The sequence below is a fragment of the Rousettus aegyptiacus genome, unplaced genomic scaffold (assembly GCF_014176215.1).
Source record: "Rousettus aegyptiacus isolate mRouAeg1 unplaced genomic scaffold, mRouAeg1.p scaffold_m13_p_11, whole genome shotgun sequence".
NCBI classification, from domain to species: Eukaryota; Metazoa; Chordata; class Mammalia; order Chiroptera; family Pteropodidae; genus Rousettus; species Rousettus aegyptiacus.
Window position 1 is genome coordinate 92,854,908 of NW_023416286.1, and position 19,342 is coordinate 92,874,249.

The 19,342-nt window shown below is 53.0% G+C and overlaps 1 protein-coding gene across 1 annotated transcript in view; it reads right to left on the reverse strand.

Moving 5' to 3' along the window:
- SIAH3 (siah E3 ubiquitin protein ligase family member 3) overlaps window positions 1-9,701 on the reverse strand; it is a 46,471-nt gene extending 36,770 nt beyond the window's left edge. The window contains exon 1 of the mRNA XM_036228947.1: window positions 9,234-9,701. Coding sequence (XP_036084840.1) covers window positions 9,234-9,368 — 135 coding nt within the window. The 5' untranslated portion in view covers window positions 9,369-9,701. The remainder of the gene's footprint in view (window positions 1-9,233) is intronic.
- Between the last annotated feature and the right edge of the window lie 9,641 nt (window positions 9,702-19,342).

A 19,342-nucleotide genomic window follows, 5' to 3' on the forward strand; every position in this document is an offset into this window, starting at 1 on the left:
CACTTGGGCTCCCCCAAAGTCGAGCCTGAGATGATGCCCTGGACGCAGGAGTTTACTTGGGAGGTGACTCTAGGGAGCAGGAGGAGTGGACAAAGTCACCGCTGTGGACCGCAGGGCCCGATTCCACCGGCATCAGGGAGCCTGGGGCATCTCTCCCGGGTCGCCCACGGCAGCCGGGGCGCCTCGTGGGTCCGCTGCACATGCACGCGGGCGTGAATAGGACAGGCGCCCAGCTCGAAATTTTTCAAGGATATATATTACACTCGACGTGAGTCCCACGGCCAGGCGGGTGGCCCACTCGTTCACTGTGAACGGAGATCGACGAGGGTCGACATGCCGGGACGCGCTTGCAGGCACAGGACTTTAATTTCATGAAGGGCCGCGGGGCGCGGAGCAAGCCCGCTCAGCCTTTCCTGCTCGGACAGTCTGTATAACGGGAAGTGATGATAACCCGCCCCTCCCCGTGACAGTCCGAGGCGCGGCCTGTAACGCAGGGCCTGGACGGGGCGCGCCTTCCGCAAACGGCGGTTCTTCTGCTCTCGTTCTCACCATCATCCTTAGCCCTGTGCGCATCGCCGGGACGGTAGAAAGCTGTCGTCTGAAGGTGTCAGGGCGTATAGTCGGCTTAGGTGAGTAGGAAGCACAACACACCCCTATTTACAGAAAGGGAGCCCGAGGTTCCGAGGCGCCCCTTGCCGCAGACTTCCAGCACCCCCTCGGCGAGGTCGGAGTGGTCAGATCGGAGGGGCCGTGGCGTCCGGCCACAAAGCGGGGCAGGTGGCGAGACCTGCTGGCCGGCCTTCGGTCAGACCTGTTATTGATCCGGATTTGGTTCTGTCCCTGTGGGGACTTCCTAGAGCCAAGCTACGCCCGTCTTCCTCCTCCAATCGTGGTCTGCGGTGGCCTTTCTCCTCCACGAAGGTTTCGCCCTGGCTGGCCCAGGCCGGCCCTGTCCACGGGCCACTCTCTCCTGGCTGGAGTTCACGGCTCCCTACTAGCCATCGGTTTGCGATTAAAAGTACGTGAAAGGCCCAAGAAATGATTAAAAGACACGGCGTCTTGCAAGGAAAACTGACATTTCCAGTCGGATCACAATTCTGCATTGTCCACGAGCACCCTGTTCTTCGGCTGAAAACATTTTCTGGTTTCCAGTCTGTTTCCTGATGGCTCTTCCTCCTGGGCCCACCGGCCAGGCGAAATGTAGCACTTTGTAGCGGAAACTCGACCCCGCCCGCTCTTTGAAGGTCTGGGGTTATGGCCTTGTGGCTTTGGCGACTTCACTTTGAGCTTCGTCTGTGTCCTCGCTGTATATTTGAGCCAGCACCACACAGACACAGGAACATTTACCTGGCAATTCCTGAGGACAAGGACCCCCTCTGACGACGTCCAGCATGCCGTGGTCGTATTAAAAAGGCAACGTCCTTACCCAACGCCCCTACCCCCCGGCGGTGCGGGGCACGGACAGAGCAACGGACCGTGCCCCTCATCGGCCGTGGCCTCGGGGAAGTCCCTTCACCCCTGTGGGCCTCGCCTCTCCCGCCCGGACCTGGAGCCGGAGCATCGCTCTGGTCATCTCGGCTCGAACCTGCCACGCTTCAGCATCCTGGTCACGTGACGTCAGGTCCTCTCACTGCTGACCTTTCCCTCTCTTGCCCCCGGCATCCAGTTGGAATAGAAGCGTGGTCACCCACACGAACTGGGCCAAAGGACCTTGGTCACGTCTCGGGCGCCAGGTAACATCTCCAAGGGACTCCGCCTAACAGTAATGATAGCTACCGCTTACGGAGAGTCACGTGCTGGGAGCTTCGCGACGCCCTTCGTCTCCTGCCGCTTCCCCTTCACGACAATCACTTTCCAGGTGCGGAGGCGCAGGCTCCAGGCGGTCAGCGAGGATGCTCGAGGACCGAGCCCCGTCCTCCTGACTGCCCCGGCTCAGTCTTCTCTCCCCGCACCGAGCCCTCCCTCCCCTCTGCCCCGAGACTGCCCCGTCAGTCACAGGCTGGGCGGGGAGAAGGGTCCTGCTCGTCTGGTCTTCCACAGTGCCGGGGACCAGGTACACCCCACCCACGGGGCTGGGCACCCTTGATCTCAAGGTGCTATTCAGAGACCACGCAGGGTCCAAAGAGGTTGCATGTCAAATCACCATCAACTGTGCGTACATGTGTGTGCATGTGTGTTCACATGCATGTGCATGTGTATGCACGTGTGCATTTGTGACTGTGAGTACATGTGTGCACATGTGTGTATGCATGCATGCGTGTGCATGTATGCGTGTTTGTATGTGCATGTGTGCATGCGTATGTGTGTATGCATGTTTGTGTGTGCGCATGCATATATATGCATGTGTATGTGTGTGTGTCTGCATGTATATGCATGCACATGCACGTGTGCACGTGTGTGTGGAAATTCAGGCTGGAGTGAAGAGACTTGGGCCTATGGCCTAGCCCGGAACTTTCTAAAAATTCTCTGACGACAGGGCGTCAGGAGTTCTTCCTTGGCTCAGGAAGGTCGGGTGCCTCTCCCTCCCTGCCCGGCGGGTCCCCAGGCCGCAGCCTCCGTCCGGCATCGACCCCTGTTCCTCGCCACCCCGCTCAGAGGGGAGCTGCTGCTCAAGGCAGAACGAGCCAGAGGGCGGAGGGAAAATGTCCAGTCTCCTTGGACGTGGGTGGGCTTTGCCCACCCACCTCCGCCCGCCCGGCCGAACATCTCTGTGGTGTGGCTCGGCCTCGGATCCACGCCCGCCTACCCGTGTGCTCGCTCAGCAGCTGCGGGTGACCGGAAGGCAGGCATGCATCGCGAGGGGCACGTTTCAGGCTGGGGCGAGGGACGGCTCTGCAAGGCTCCTGGCTTTGTGAAGGACGAGGAGCCGCCTCTTCAGCCCTGTCCTGCCGAGGCCACTGGACTTCTGGGCTCAGAACCCAAGCAGGGGCCAGTGCTTTCTTCGAAATTAAGCGCTAAGGACACATCTGAGTTTTATGTAAGGCGAGAAATTGTTCTCTTCGAAATTCTCTTCCAGGCCCAGGGCAGCTTGTATACCAAGGGACAGCCAGGCGGCTTGCAAGAGGGCGTTGACCCCAGCATCCAAGAAGCCTTTTTCATTGTCGTGACCATGTTGACAGTAACCGCTGCTCCTCACCGACTCCCTCCTCTGGGACAGCCGGTCTCCTTATGTGAGCTCCTGCCATCCTCGCGGCCACCACGGAAAGTGTGTGTTTTCTCCTTTTTATACAGGAGGAAATGGAGCCTCTGAGAGGCTAAGTCATTTGTTTGAGTGGCAGAGTCGGGATCTGAACTCAGGACAGCGTCTCCCAGAACCCGGGTTTTTCCTACACACTCTGTGGCTCTCCCCGTGGATGTGGTGGGTTTACAAACTACGGCCAAGGGGAAAAAAAAAAAAAGGTCCATGCGTCTGACTACGTCTCTCGTTATCATCCGATTTAAAAAAAAAAAAAAAAAAGGATGTGCGCGCACATCCACGTGAATTGTATCATTTTAAAAGAATAATTCGCAAAGGAGGAAGGAAGAAGGGGTGCGGCGAGGAGCGGCGGTGAGTGACCCAAGGTGCGATGGCCCCTCGGTGACCCTGGGTTACCCAGCCAGGCCCTCCATGTGGTCACGCGTGTTCTCAGCAGACGGACGCAGAGCGGAGGGCGCGCGGAGCGGAGAAGGCGGCCGCGTGTAGACGGGCAGACGGGGGCGTGGTGCGGCTGCGAGCTGGAAGCCGGACCGGGCAAGGGACGGGTTCTTCCCCGGAGCCCGGAGGGCGCGTGGCCCTGCTGACCCCTCCCTCTTGGCCTCCAGGCTCCCGAACTGCGGGAGAGTGCAGGCGCCTGGCCGTACGCGGCTCGCGGCTCCGTCTGCGGTAACCCGCCACAGCGGCCATGGCAACGGAACACGAGGCCCTTCCCCTTTCAGGCCTCAGTTTCCGCCACTGTGAAATGAAATTTAACGTCCCAGTTCCGACATTCTCCCTGTCCTTCCCTGAGCCGCGGACCCTCCCCCCTCCCCCCTCGGAGGACAGCCCTCCATCCTCCAGGTTGATCCCTTCCACGTGACATTTAATGTCTAAACGGATCAACTTTTCCCTGTGGGGAACAGAGTTGCTTGAGTCAAGATGACTTTGCTAAGGGTAAAATACCTTCACAGGCAGTTAATTTTTTTTCTTACCATTAATTGCTAGAAAAATATTCTGCCTTACCCTGGGGGAAGCCATCCAAATAACTCTGACCTCTGTGCATTTCAAAGGAAGCTTCCAGTACCCGTTTTCTAGTTTCTTCCAGACAGCCCTGCAGCCGGAGTGCCCACGGTTAGAGTTCCATAAAGTCTGCTTTTGGGGGCGGGGGCTGGATAAATGCTGTGCACGGGTCACCGGCTCCGGGAGACCCGGGCCCAGCACCCCTCACCCCTGCAGCTCAGCCACCAGCTCACGGGACAACTGCTCAGGGCTCAGGTCACCCAGTGACATGACTCCAGAGCTTCATCGGCAATCGCCATGACCCAGAAAAGCCCCAGGACCGCTTGGCGCCCACAGAATGGGGTGTCAGGCTATATCCACAGAAACAGAGGGCTGGGAGAGGCTGGGGCGGGGTGCGGGGAAGCCTGGAGAGTAAAGCTGGGGGAGCGAGGCCGAGGCCGCCTGCCGGCCCTTCCCTGACCCTTTCTGGACCCTCCGAGGTGCTAATGAGCTGTGAAGAGGCTCCCGGTCAGGCAGCAGGAAGAAGCTGGTGACATTTCCAGGGAACTGGGACTTCGACCTTGGGAGGTGGCCGTCCACAGATAAGGACTGAGCTCACAGCTGAGCGACCCACACACTAGGTATTAAACCACCTCGCCGAAGCCTTTAACAAGTTTAACATAAGCGTTTGGGCTGACCGCTCCGAAGGTCACCTCTAGGTCCCTCAGAACAAGGCGCAGGTTGCCAGCCCTCCTTGGCCGGCCGCCTGCGAGGCGGGGTTCGTGGGGGCAGAGGAGCCGCGGATTGCCAGAGACGACCCCATAAACCACCTGGCGAGATCCGGCTCCCTCCTCGGATGACGCCCCGGCCTCCAAGTGCCCCCCTCATCCCTGCCGCTGCTCAATACACGCCACCCGCAAGCCTTCGTCTCAGAGTGAAAGGCGTGTAGATGTGTGGGTGCTTCAAGGAATGGTACTAAAACGCCCTAAGTTTAGATTTAGTATCTGCCAGGCACTTAGAGCCATTATTATCCCGTGTGTGTGTGTGTGTGCGCGCGCGCGCACCCGAGGCTAACAGGTTGCAGTAGAGAAGGACCCTGAGGAAGCTGGACAGGGACATGGCTAGACTTCCAGGAGAGGTGGGGAGATTACGCCCTCCGGCTCGGACGTGGGGGAGGGCAGCGGGGGACCCCGCGGTGATGCTGGCACTAGCGAGGGCCTCTGGGAAGTTTCCCGGAGAGGGTTTGCCAGCCTTCTTTCAGACACTGGTTTATGGAGGGCTGTGGTTAAGAGGAGGAAGTTGCCCAGCCGGCCTCGGCTCAGCCTCGGTCAGCCACTGGAAGCGCTGAGGACGGACCCCGCTGGGCTCTGGCCGCCACTGCAGACCCTGCCCGGGAGAGGCCTGGGTGCAGGGACTGGCCAGTCCCCTCAAGGGCACCTCTGGAGACAGGGCAGAAGAAGGGGGGGCTGCCCGGGGCAGGGCATTATAGAAACAGCTAGCGTGACTGGGAGAGGAGCCAGGAGAGAAGGACTTCTGGGTTGAGAAGTCCTTTAGAGGGGCCAGAGCGGTCGCTGGTGCCGGCCTGAGGCCCGCTGGCCGCGGTTCAGCGACCTCTGTGAATGCAGGAGCAGAGGGCGGCCAGCCAGGCACACTGGCTCCTTGGCGGTCACTTTCGTGGCGTGGGACAGGGAGTGGTGGCGGCAGGGGCGGGGCAGGGGGCATCGTCTGCGCACAGAGCTGTCCTTACGGGCAGAGACAGACAGACACGGGGAAACGCAGAGAGCTGTCTGCACTCCACAGAGACGGCTCTGCTATGGGTCCTCGCTCTGCCTGGGACCCGTTTAAGCGAAGGTCCCGCATTTACCCAGGTCGGCTACCCCAAACGCCCCTTTTATGTTAGGGTAAGATTAAGGGGTGTAACGGCTCTAACCTAGGGGTCTGCATTCCCGGAAAGGCTTCCGCCTTCCGTCTAGAAGGAGAGGCACCAGCTTTGAAGGGCTCCCAGGTTTCTGAGCAATCGCCGTAGTAGGTCTGAGGATGAAGGTGACCCTCAGGCGCCCGGCAAACACACGATTTTCTTTGCTCAGCGAGTGAATTTTGATTATAACTCGGCACTTGCCTCAGGTCCTAAAATACCGCCAGCATTCGCGGGAAAGCTCGGGAAAGGACGAAGTGCAGAAAAGCTCCCACGAGGGGAAGCACAGGCTCCCCAGCCCTCGCTGTGGCTGCGCGGCCCCCCAGGAACCTGAAAGCAAGGCCGCCGTCTCTCTGTCCTTGGTCACCATTTCATGTACCGGCCTGTCATACGAAGTGCAGGGAAGCACCACAGATCAATAGCTATTCCGGGCCAGCATTGCCACAGCTCTTTTTTATTTTTTTCTCCCTTTAAAAGCAGCATTTCCCCCGCCCCCCAGTGGATCACAGCTTATCATACGCAAGGCTCGTTTCTGTGGTCTGTCTGTGGAAACCAATGCTCAGAAGGAGCACTTTTCTGTTGAGATTTTATGCACTTTTTAATCGAAGCGATGGGGGGTGGGGGCAGCAAGGCTCCCCTAGAATCGTTCCGTTAAGGGCTCTGCCAGTGACCGTGAGTCCTCAGGCTTGAGCAGCGAGGGGGTAAGACTGACCCGATGGGCGCCTGGACTAGGGACGAGCATGTGGTGCCTACGGAAACCTCCAGGGAGGTGGCCTCTCTGCCAGCACAGCCTCTGTGAGTCCTGTGTCCCCTGGTGGCATCGGCAGCGCTCGACTTGCTTTGTTTACCTGCGGTGATGCTCTTCTGAGCAAAATCTCTTACGTTTTTCTTCTTCTTTTTTTTTTTTAATGGAGAATGAAAAGCCAAATGAGAATGTATTAGAAAAAGTGAGCCCTGGAAAATAATGTTACTGCTTACATGGTTTCTAAGTTGGCTGATGGCTCTAAGTGACAACTTTTGAAGTTCCAAATGGACCCCTATATATTATGAGCAGTAATATATGTATATTTTTGGAGGGGAGGGTTATAAAGCACATCCACCTCTAGGATTGTTTCCGCTCCTCGAGGCACGGGGGAGGCAGGATACGTATTTGTACGTTCATTTTGGAGGTGAGAAAGGAAAGGCTCAGATGGGTTGGGTCTTTTGCGGTCACGTAGCTGGTCAGAGCCGACTCAGGGCCCACGGCCCGACCCTGGACTCCGGGGTTCAGGCCGCAGGACTGCTTGTCGGCACCGGGCACACAGCTCCGCAAATCTTCGCAGAGTCCTGCATTTCGCCCGCCCCGCGCCCAGATCTCAGCCGCCTTCTCCTCCTCCATCGCCAGCTGTGGTCGGTGAACCATGGAAACTCAAACTCTGGGAATGCTAACTCTCATAAACGATTTTTTAAAGGTGTTAAAATGCAGAGCGTCAGTAAACAAAATTTCTAGCCACAGGGAACTAACTAATGAAAAGCGACAAAATGACGGGAGTGGGAATGCGTTCTCAGAAGCGGCCGCAAAGTGGAATTCAGAATCATATGTTAATACGTGCACCGCACACTTGCTTTGCCAAGGATGGCTGGTGGTGAATTCTCCTTAAGAAACTAAGCCGTGAAGGGAAGAAGGGATCGGGAGATGAGGGGGGAGAGAGACAGCAAGACAGAGCTCAGAGGCGAGAGGGCCGAGCAGCAGGCGCGGAGGGGCGCTGCTAGTCACAGCCTGGGAACCTCAGTCCCGAGGCGGGTGCACCGCGGCCACCCCGGAGCCGAGCATCAGCCCCCCACCCAGCACCGGCCTTGACACATGGCCCCAGGGGCTCCGGGCAGCTGTCCCTCCTAGGGGACCTCGGGGAATCCAGGGGTAAGGGCTGCAGGCACCCATGGGCGCTGGCCTGCAGCGCCCCGTGGAGGAGAGTCGGACTTCACAGGAGTTTAGAAAGAGATGAGCAACAAGCAAGGCTCTTCCTGCTCCACACCAGGGGCCGGAACGCCAGCTCCAGCCCCGCGGAGGCTCTTCCGGCGCTCTCCCGGCGACGTGCCCTGCCCCCCACTCGGTGCGGGGACCAGGAAACCACTCCCAGGGAGTCCGCCGTTTATGCCGTTTACGGTTCGGAGCCACGATGGCTCCGAGTGTCGCTCGCGTTTGGGGAGAGTTGGGCCGCGTCCTGCGCACCGGCCCTCCCGCCGCGCTGGCTCCCCCTCCTCCCCAGCGCCCCTCGCCGGTGGCTCTCCATCCATCTCCCCGTCGGTCCTGGCTGGGTGGGGAGCGGTCCTCCCGGCGCCCGCGTTTTGGCCGATCTTTCAAAGGGCACCGACCACAGGGCGCAGATGCAGAGGCAGCGGCGCCAGGCAGAGCTGGGGGGTGGCCCTCCCCCCGGCGGTCCCGGGCTGCGCCCCCCGCAGCGCGCGCCCCCGGGCGGCAGCCGCGGGCCGAAGCTAATACGACTCCTCCGGACAGGGCAGGGGCGCGAACACCGCGAAGTCCTGCTGCCCCCTGCCGCTCCCCGCCCCCCAACGCATACGCACCCCGAGTCTGAGCACAAGGAGAAGCACTTTGCAGATTGAGCTCCCTCGCCAACTCCCGGGTCCCTGCCTGGAGGGTCCTACTTTGGGGGGGGGGTTCTGCACACCCCCCCCCCGCCGCCCGCCACTTCGGGGTGCCCAGAGGGGACGTCCAGAGCCCGTGTGCTCGCTGCTGGCCTTTCCAAACACGGGTAGGGATTGCAGCCGGGGCAATCCGGGCCACTAACTCTTGGGATCCTGTCTCCGGAACACGAGCCCACAAACAGGGCGAGAGGGGGGCCGCCCCCCACTCCCTCCGCCACCGCCGCGTCTGCGCCCCACTCCTCTCTGGGGCTGACAGCTCGCGAGGAAGAAACCAGGCTGTCACTCCAGTTGTTGCGGGTCAGGCAAACAGCGCGCTGTCACGGCGGCGAGCGCGGGCGCCAGGCCACCCAGACAGCACGCAGGGGCAGAGGGGCCCCTCCGGGGACCAGCGCGGTCCCGCCACCGGCGGCCCGGCCTTTGCGGGAGCTGCGCGCGCGCGCGCCGGGGGAAGGCTCGACCCCCAGCGCGGGGGGCACCAACCCGGACGGAGCGGCTCACCTTGAGGTTGTGCGTGGGGTTTACGACGCAGACAAGTTGCCCGGCAGCGGAGAAAACCCGTTTGGCCTTGTAGTGCTGGAAGCGGAGGTGGATGAGATCTAACACAGCCCCAAAGCACTGGGTGAAGAAAAGCATCACAACTTTTGGGGAGGGGGGGTCCTTGGCACAGGAAGGCGGCGCAGCTGCCGGTAAGTCCTGGGGCTCTTGGAGAGACTCGCTCCAGCCCGGCTTAGCGTGCCTTCATATTCATCATCAAAATAAGACCGGTAGAATCTTGCAGCAGTGAGGCGGCCAATCAAAAGGACAGAAATGTTATCCTTGAGGTGCAGAGACAGCCAATAACAAACGCCTCCCCTACCGAAACTCCCTGATGAATCGAGCCTGGCCCAGAATGTATTATTGAACATTACCGTAGATCAGCACATTGCATTTATCTTGTGATTACAGCCAACCATACATAATGCTGGGGAGATAGGCTGACAAAATTGATTGCTTAATGTGTCTCCATTTATTAATTGACTTAATTTACCATGAGAGCCTTTCTTAATGCGCTGGCAAAAACGTAAAGCGTTTAAACCGCCAAATAAACCGCCAAATAGTAAAGCAGCCTGCTCCAAAGTAGGCAGATGGATAACGCAGATCGTGGCTCGACTCACCAGAGCTGCTTGGGAGAAAATCAAACATCTCACGACGTCCCTGATTCCAGATAAGGAATTGGCAGGAGCAGAAACGTGCATCTTTCAATCTTGTGCTCTGACGCTTTGCGATTTGGATTTCAGCCCCTTGATAAATCTTACTCTCCACTCACTCAAAAAAAAAAAAAATCCCAAACAAGAAAAAAATATATATACACATCTCCATAATACTATAATTACTGAAGCCTGACAATCTTAAAGCATAAAATGCACCGAGTTTGCTTCTAAAAATACTGAAATCCCTGATGCCTGAATGTACGTGCAGAAAAACCAACACAGAAGAAAGTGGCTTGTAAATCAGCAAAATAATTACGGACGCGGAGGACCTTTGCTTGTCATTCATTTGCATATTGGTGGGCAGCAAATTGCTAATTAACCACTAGATTGTGGGAGACATTAAAACAGAGATCAAGCCACACACCACGAGTCTCTGAGCATCTCTGAGCGGCACATTTCTGTGCTGGGGCGGGCAGGGGGCGTTCTGGTCCTCGGACTGCAGCCCTCTCTGTCCAGAACGGGGCGGCAGAGCGCAAAGCCCACCCGCAGGTTCTGGACGAAGAGATCCTGAGTCTGGGGTCTGGGGTCTGGGGTTAGTCAGTCCTTGAGACCTAAGCAGGAAGGTTGAGTGTGTTGTGCTTCTGTTGAGAAGTCGGCCCAGATCCAGTGCACCCAGCGAGGGTGGCATTCTGGGTGACCTGCACCCGGACTTGGGAGCCTACTGCTCTGCTCCTTCTGGAAAGGTCCTTGCTCTGCTCTGGTGACAGTGCTCGGGTTGTCGTGTGTGGAAGTGTACGTACATTTGCTACACCTACGTCCGTGACCTGGTCAGGCAAGTAAGCCAACAACAGATTAAAATATAGGAAAAAACGTGGATGGGTTTACTGAAGCCCAGGTGTTGGTTTTAATTTGAATTTAAAACCAACCCAATGTTTTAAGAGGCAAATAAGTCAAACACCAAGTGAAATGGAAGCTTTGTACTGTATAAAACTATTGCCCTGGCACAAACCTAGAAGGCAACATTTGAACCGATTAGGTAGGTCCTCATCAACACGAAACTTTCATAGGATGTGAGTCCCCGCACACGGCCATCAAACGATTTAAATAACTTTGACAAAAATACCGTAAGTTTTCCTCTAAAGTTTTTATTTTCTAGACAAGCTTTCAGCATTCAGGAGGAAAATGTTCAGGTTTTTTTTTTTTTATTGCTTTACTTTTTTAAAAAAAAATAAAAATGAGCATATAATCCCACAAATTTCTTAGAAACACATCTCCTAATTCATAAGTGTCCCAACTTCCCCCTTTCTCCATCCTTTGTTAGAATGGAACTATTGTGTTATTATCTCTCCCTTTGTGTAACCTCAGTTTTCTTAACCTTATTGAGGCTCGGCTCCCGCACCTGCCACATGGAGGTAACAGAAGTTTCTTTCTTTCTCGAGGTCACCGTGGAGACTGAGATGACGTGTTCGAAGTCCTCGGCCCAGTGCCCAGTTCGAAGCAGCCTCTCAGCCTTGGGCGGCGGCATCCTTGCTGGGAGGGTGATCATCGGGCAGCATATTTTTTTCTTTCTGCTCCGTGAAGTATTTTTCCCCACTGACATTCGCGCTGCCACCAGGGCCACATGGGCAGAGGGCTCAAGAGTAAACCTGGCTCCTGCTCTGTTCCAAAGACCAGAGTGCCTGGCGTTGCCGAGAGAGCCAGCCTGGGGGGGGGGGGAGGGGCTGAGGACTGCATTTTGACATCGGCAGTGAGAACAGTGCCACAGACGTGCTATGATGGGTTCCCTTCCTTGGCCTCGGACTTGGCCCCTTGTTCTAACTCTGTATCCCAAAACTGGTCTATGTCACTCTGTTTTAGAATATTAAGCACACTCGTCTGTTCTCAGGATCGGTCCTCAAAATAATCATCCATTGGGAAATGTCTGGAGCTCACCCTAATAATAGATGCTCATGCGTTATGTCCCCAAAGTAGAGTGACACAAACTAGCCTTCGGGTAGAGATTTAGAGCTGTGTTCACCTCTTACCACTCAGCTGACCCCTACACAATAGCCACACCTATCCCCTCAGGCTTTCTGAGGGTGCCTAGGACTCCCCCTTCATCTCCATGACAGCCAGATTTACGTTTTATCTGGACTAGAAAGTCTCTGGGATTGGTAATCAGAAATCTGGATTCAAACCCTACATTGCTACCTACTGTTGTTTTTGGGCAACTGAATCTCCCTGATGCTTAGATTCGTTGCCTGTAAAATGAAGCTAACAACTCCCTTGAAAAGCAGTTGAAAGGCTGAATGAGATAATATAGGTTAAATGACCAGCCCCAATGCCTGGTTTTCATAATCATTTTAATGAGGAGCTATTACCATCACTATCATCTTCTTATCAAAACTATTTTTGTCCAACTCGACCCAAAGTGCTGGTGAGAATGTGGGACAACCCAAACCCTCATGCACTTTTGGGACCCACTTTGAAAGACTGGGTACATCTGCTAAAGCTAGATGCGCATACCCCAGAGGCCAGAAAGTCCGCTCCACAGACCCCACAGAGATGTGAGCATGCGCGTGCCAAGAGGCTCGTCTTGGGTTTTCATTGCAATGTAGGTAGTCCTAACGTAGTTTCACAGCAACTATATTCACAACAGTTAAGCACTGGAAACAGTCTAAGTATCCATCAACGAGAAAATGGGCGGATTATTTTTCATCTCCTTTTGTTAAATACCACATAAAAAATGGAAAAGGACGAACTATCGCTACACGCAACCATGCAATAACACGGGCGGATCTCAGAGATACAACTCTGAGGTAGGGAAGCCAGACAGAAAAGCGTGCATCTTGTGTGATTCCGCTTCTCCGAAAGTCAAGATCCCAGAAAAGGTCATTCATGGTGTGGGAGGTGAGGGGCCTGGTGACTCTGGCAGGGAGCGATGGCTGAAGGGAACACGAAGCAGGTTTAGAAGGCGAGAGATGTTGTTATGACCTGTAAACTAGTTTCATGCCTGTTGTGGGTTAACTGTTTCCCTAAAAACAGATGTGTCGAATCCCCCATCCCCAGTGCCTCGGAATATGACCTTTTATTGGAAATATAATCGAGTTAAATAAAGTGAGGTGATTAGTGTGAGCTTGAATCTAATAATGACTAGTGTTCTTATAAACAAGGGGGGTTGGAATACAGAGGTAGGTAGACACACAGAGAAAATGCCTCGTGAACGTGAAGGCAGAGATATGTCTGCGAGCCAGGGACACCGAAGATGGCCAGCCAACGGCCAGGAGCAAGGAGCAAGGCACGGAGCTCGCTCCCCCTCCCAGGCTGCAGAAGGAGCCAGCCCCGCCGCCGCCCCGGGCTGCCTTCCCGACTCCAGAACTGTGAGGTGGTCGACTTCTCTTGATTAACCCCCCCCCTTACCCTCCCGTTTGTGGTACTTAGTCATGGCAGTTCTAGCAAACTAATACGATGAATAGATCTATTTTGTGGGAATGCCTCATGCTGTGAACTTACGATCGGTGCATCTTTTTTCCGTATGTAAAATACATGCAGTGAATACTAAAAACGTGGGTGAGCACATCACTGTGAAATCGCGAAGCGCTTCGTAAAGATTTAAGGAGTCTACTGAAGTCTTCACAAAGAGAAATGCTTAGTTACATAACGTCTTAAACTCGGCATTTCAAAGCAATGTCTAACAACTGAAATTGAAACGATCCAAAATATTGGGGGATATATTTGCAGCAATCATGACAACAAAAGATTTGTATTTCTACCAAAGAACTCTCATATATGCATTTTAAAGAATTGAAATTACATAGAGCAAATAGACAAGGGGTACAAACAGCATACACAGAAGGAATTAAAAGATTAGCGAATAAATGAAAAATGTTCACAGAACTGGAAATCAGAGAAATGCAAATTAAAGTAAGATATCATCTTTCACTTGTCAAGTTGGTACTTTTTATTTTTAAATGATAAAATCCAGTGCTGATGAGTCTTCTCTGAGACTGAGATTATCACTCGCTGCTGATGGGTACAATAGCAACGATCACGTAAAGGCTTAGGGTGCCGGATGCCAGGCGCTGTGCTAAATGCTTGGTCTAGGCACTCAAAGTACCTGTATTGTTAAGCATCTTACTTTCCTCTTCACAGCAACCCCACGGGACAGGTGTTATCTTTCTCATTGCCAGACAGGGAAGCTGTCATTCCGGGACGTTGACTTGTCCAGAGTCATTCGACTAGTAAATGGATAAGAGTAGGATTCGAACCCAGATTTCTCCAGCGCCAGACACTGAGACTTCCTGTCTCTGAGAGCGTAACTTGTGCTTTTCCCTCGAAAACAGTTTGAGAATATGCATCAACTGCCTAAAATGGTTCGAAAACTCTGACCTACTTACTAAATTTCTAGGAATCTGTTCTTATAATATAACCAGAAATGTCGACGAAGATTTAGGTACAAAGATGATCATTACTGTATCACTTATATACTATAGGAAAAAATAGAAAGAACTCACATGTCCACAACAGAAGCAGATTTAAATAATTTAAGGCACATCTATCTACAACATGGAATAAATTATAGCTATAAAAATATGTTTCTGGGAAAAATTAGAAAGACATATGCATAAAGCTATTCATTGCAGTGCTATTTGAAATGGTAGAAGACTAGAGAGCTCCATATTATTACTCTGTAAGGGAATAAACTAGATACGTCTATATAATGGTGACTATTAGCCATAAAAATAACATAATTATCTCCAAATATCGCTATGGAATGAATTCAGGTTATGTTGGTAGATTAAAAAAATGCGAAGGATCGTGTGCATAACATGTAACTATTTATCTTAGAATGGGGGATATATGTTTGCTATTTATGTTTTAAAAATGGAAGAGTAAATCAAAAACTAAAAACAAAGTCGCTTGTGGGGGAGAGAAGGGAAGTGGGCAGAGGGGGCAGAAATGAAGCCTGGTTCCCCTGGACGTACCTCGTGCCGTAGTTCGACTTTGAAACTCTGAAACTATTTTATAAAATTATAATATAAAAATGAAAAAGAAATCCCCCAAAGCCAAGAGTGAGATAAAACAAATCAACCGTTTTTCAAGTTGTTGGAATATGTACACGGAAAGGACAATTTTAGGTGACTTTGGAACATAGCAAGGTGACTATAAATCCTTAGCAAAATATACAGACTCTAAGGACAAAAAGAACTTCAAAAAATTTAACTACCTTTAGTAATGCTATTGTTAGTGGTAGCGTCTTAAAAATATATCATCCCCTTCAAAAAGACAGCGTACTCTCTGTCCCTTGAACCGAGCCAGACTTCGTGACTTGCTTCCAATGGAAAGTGTGGAGGTGACAATGCATGACTTCCAAAGCCAGGTCATCAAAGGAATGGATACTTCCCCCCTGCTTGGGTCACTTGCTCTGGGGCCAGCCTCCACGCCACGAGGACATCCTATCGGCCCTCTGGAGGGGTCCGTATGAAAAGAAACGAATGCCTGCTGCCAACAGCCAGTCCTGATTTGCCAACCACATAAACGAGACGCCTTCTGAAGCGGACCCCTCAGCCTTGGTCAAGGCTGTGGACAGCGTCAGCCCTGGCTAAACTCCTCCCTGCAGCCCTGTGAGAAACTCTGCACCAGAACTACCTGGCCGGGCTGCATTCGAATCCCCAACCTACGGCAAACGTGACATGATAAATGTTTGTATTGCCCTAATCAACGAAGTTTTAGGATAATGTGCCAGGCAGCAACAGTCAACCAATGCGGCATCTGTCCAGGGAGTAGGGTGCTGCCACAATGAACCCTAAAATTCAGGTGTGGCTTTGGAACTGAGGCATGGATGGAAGCTGACAGGATTAATGCCAGCCCGCAGGGCCTTGAAGAGACTGCTAGTAGACACCCAAGGTAGAGAGCGTTTGTGAACATGGTTTTGTCTGAGTGGGGACAAGAATCATAGGAGACCCATGAAGTTTTTAAGAGAAGTAAATTGGCAGAAACGCCGCAAGCGTGGATCGGAAGGGGCAGAGTTCATCTGAAGTGATGAGAGGCCTCGGATCTGAAGCGTCTACAGGCAGGAAGCAGCAAGCTGTGAAAACCCTTCGGCAGAAAACAAGGGGTGCCTCTCGCAGAGAAGGAAGGACGGCCCGGGGAGCAGAAGCGCGTGCGTGGAGGCGAGAGCCGTGGAGACTCGTTCTGGGGTCTTGTGTTCTAGTCAAAGGACTTTCCCCATTTGCCCCGACAGGTTTTGCTGTGGGCCGGAGGCTCCCGTGTGTCTCCTGTTTCCCTCTGTTTTGAAGGAGTGGGGGTGTTCCATCGCAGTTGCCTCGTTCTCGTCCCAACATCGTATGGGGTGTGTGTGTGTGTGTGTGTGTGTGTGTGTGTGTGTGCGCGCGCGTCACACAGCTCTTCTCTTTAGATCATAGGTGTTTAGATTGCGAGTCGTACTCAGGGACACCTGAGGCGTCTCCTCCACACCTGAGCCTGATGTAGGTAACAAGATCTTGAACTTCAAGCTGATGCTGCAAGAGAATGAGACATCTCGGGAGTCCCTGGACAATATAAATAAGGTGCAGCCAGAGCCTGGGAAGAAATATGCCCGCAGATTCTGTGACATTCCGCTTTCGGTGGGTACAGACTACTCTCCCCTTTGACTACGAGCCAGGTGAAGCCAATCACTTATAACAACAGAGTGTGACAGACCAGACAGTGTGTGGCTTTTCAGGCTTGATCAAAAAACATTGCCAGTTATGCCTTGCTCTCCTGAATTACTCACTTTGGGGGAGGCCAGAAATGATGCCGTGAGGACCCCAGCAGCCCTCTGGGAGCAGCTGGTCATCTGTCGGCATCCAGCATCGGCCTGGGAGCCGTGTAAGTAGGGCCCTCGGAGGCAGACGGCCCAGCCCCAGGCCCACCTCCAGATGACCGCAGCCCGGGCTGGCACGCTGCCTGGAATCTCCTGAAGAGACTCGGGCCCAGAACCGTGGAGCTACGCTGCTTCTGATGTGCTGATTCTGGGAAGCGGAACCTAATTAGTGTTTATCATTGCTTTGAACCATTAACTTTTGGGGTAATTTGACGTGCGTGTGTTGTTGACGAAGCAAATAAGTAATTACGTTGGTGTCGTTGGTGACATTGGCGTAAGAGAGAGGAGCCACAGGTCTAAGACGGATGAGGGCAGAGGAAATCACTGTAGTCTTGAATGCAAATGGCAATGATCGCAACAGCGTGTCTTATGTCAAGGAGCAGGCAGAGGAGGGTGAGGAGGACGAGCGGAAAAGCGAAGCTTCTTCATTCTGTTCACAGAAAAGCCCTTGAAAAATAAGTACCTTAAAATCCGGATTGTGGTTCCCATATAAATTTTTCCATTTAAAAACGAAGAGACTAGATCTCCTTGAAGAAGTGGCTAGTTCTAGCTCTGGAGCGGAAAATGTTTAAAGTGAGTCTGGGACGTCTCATCGCATCAGAAAGTAAGGGCGCAATAAAAAAATAAATAAACAAACACTGGAAAGAAATTCTAGGGTCTTCTTAAGGATTCCAAAAGCAATGCGGAGAGGCTCCCGCCAGCTGAAGACGGGACAAGCGGAGCGTGGTTAATCTCAGACGCTGCTATTGTGTATTAAAACACAGCAAATTTGTTTAAATCCATGCGTTCATAATGATACTAGAATAACTAATTTGTTCCCTTTGGATCATGCTCGGCACTTAATTCGTTATATCGATAACTGGCAAATAAAGGGAATAAATTAGGCACGCATCCTGCCTCTCTTCCCTGAACTGTATCTCCGTATAACCGAATCGTTGATGAGGGCAAACCTCTCTCTGTAGAAGTACTCCAGTTGACAAAGGAAGAGACGGTGGTAAAACGAGACCACCACCTTTCCGAAATTCCTAATGAAGTGTTGGATGTGGGCGGTGACCCTCGACGGCGGTGACCCTCGACGGCGGTGACATGGCCGAGGCCGGGCAGGGATTGCGTACCTCCCGGGAAGTCTAGGAAACTCTTGCGAAGCCTTCTTGGCAGAGTGACGGACATGAAGTCTGATGGGACATCCAGAGTGAGCTGCTGACATTTGAGAAACACAGGGGGGCAGAGGAACATGACAAATGACAATACGGGCATCCAGCGAGTAGAATCCAGGGCAGGAGAAACTCTACAGGGAGAACTCTATAGAAAAGAAACCTCTACCAAAAAAAAAAAAAAATGGTTACTTTAACAAATAAATACGTCGCAAAGAGAGAGAGAGAGAGGCACGTGGGAGAGGACAGGAAGGAATTGCATTTCAAGTAATTTTTGTAACATGCAAAAATGCCCAATGTCTATTAAATAAGGAAAATCAGGATACGAAATTGTATTTATAAAACAAATCCACCTTATTTTTTCAAGGAAACATACAGCACAAAAGAAAAACTGCGCAAAAATAGTAATGAGGCCTATCTATGGGGGGCAGGATTATTCGTAATTTTCAAATATTGTTTTGTATTTTCCAAATCTATTTTAAGACGCAAAGATTATTTTTATAGTCACTACGTTATACCCCTTTTGGAATAAGGATGAATGGGTGCATTAGTAAAAATATGTCAGGGAAAAAAGCATATTATTTTAAAACCCTGTGTTCTCACGTGGCAGCCCCGTGCTCCTGTCTGTCGAGACGCTGTCTGCTGCCAGAACACGGACAGGCTCCAGGGGACTGTCACGTGTTGGCGGGTCCTGTCTCCCTAGTAACAGGCATGTATTTTACTCAGGGTCCTGCGGGAAAGACTGGAATCCAGGACGACTCAGCCCTCCCAGCTCTGAGATGGGTAGGGGGGGTCTCCATGGCCCTCGTGGAACTTTCGGGACGGCCAGCAACTGAAAGATGAAGTCTGACTTTTGGGGGATGCCAAACAGGAAAAGGAAACCAACGGCCTCAACGCGGCCCAGGTTGGGTACAGATGGTCCAAGAGCAACAAGTTTATCCTGTAACGTTGCCAAGGCAACAGCAGCTGCTTCTGGCTTCGCGGAGGATGGGGGAGGGGGAAACGAGGACTCAAGAGGCAGAATGATTCCGTAAATCATTCCCGAGAAAGGGGGAGAGAACATCGTGAGATATTGGGCATGTTTTCCGGGTGAACATCGGTGAAAGGCAAGTGGCCTCGTTCGTATTATCATCTACCCAGAACCAAACGGGGACCCCGTGCCTCTTGCCACTTTGTCATTTCCCCTTCCATGGCTCCAAACGGCGGTGGCGAGGGCTTTCGTGTGGCTGTGATCCCTCGGGTGTTACGACGCACTGATGTTGTCTTGTGACAGTTGCTGCAGGATCTCTTCACACGGCTGAACCATGCGTATTCTGTTTCCACGGTGTCCGGACCCGACGGGGAAGACGAGAGGAAGGGGATGAAGCTGGTCTGCGTCTTCCTCCTCTCCCTGGCTCCTGCCGCCAGATCTTTTGATCT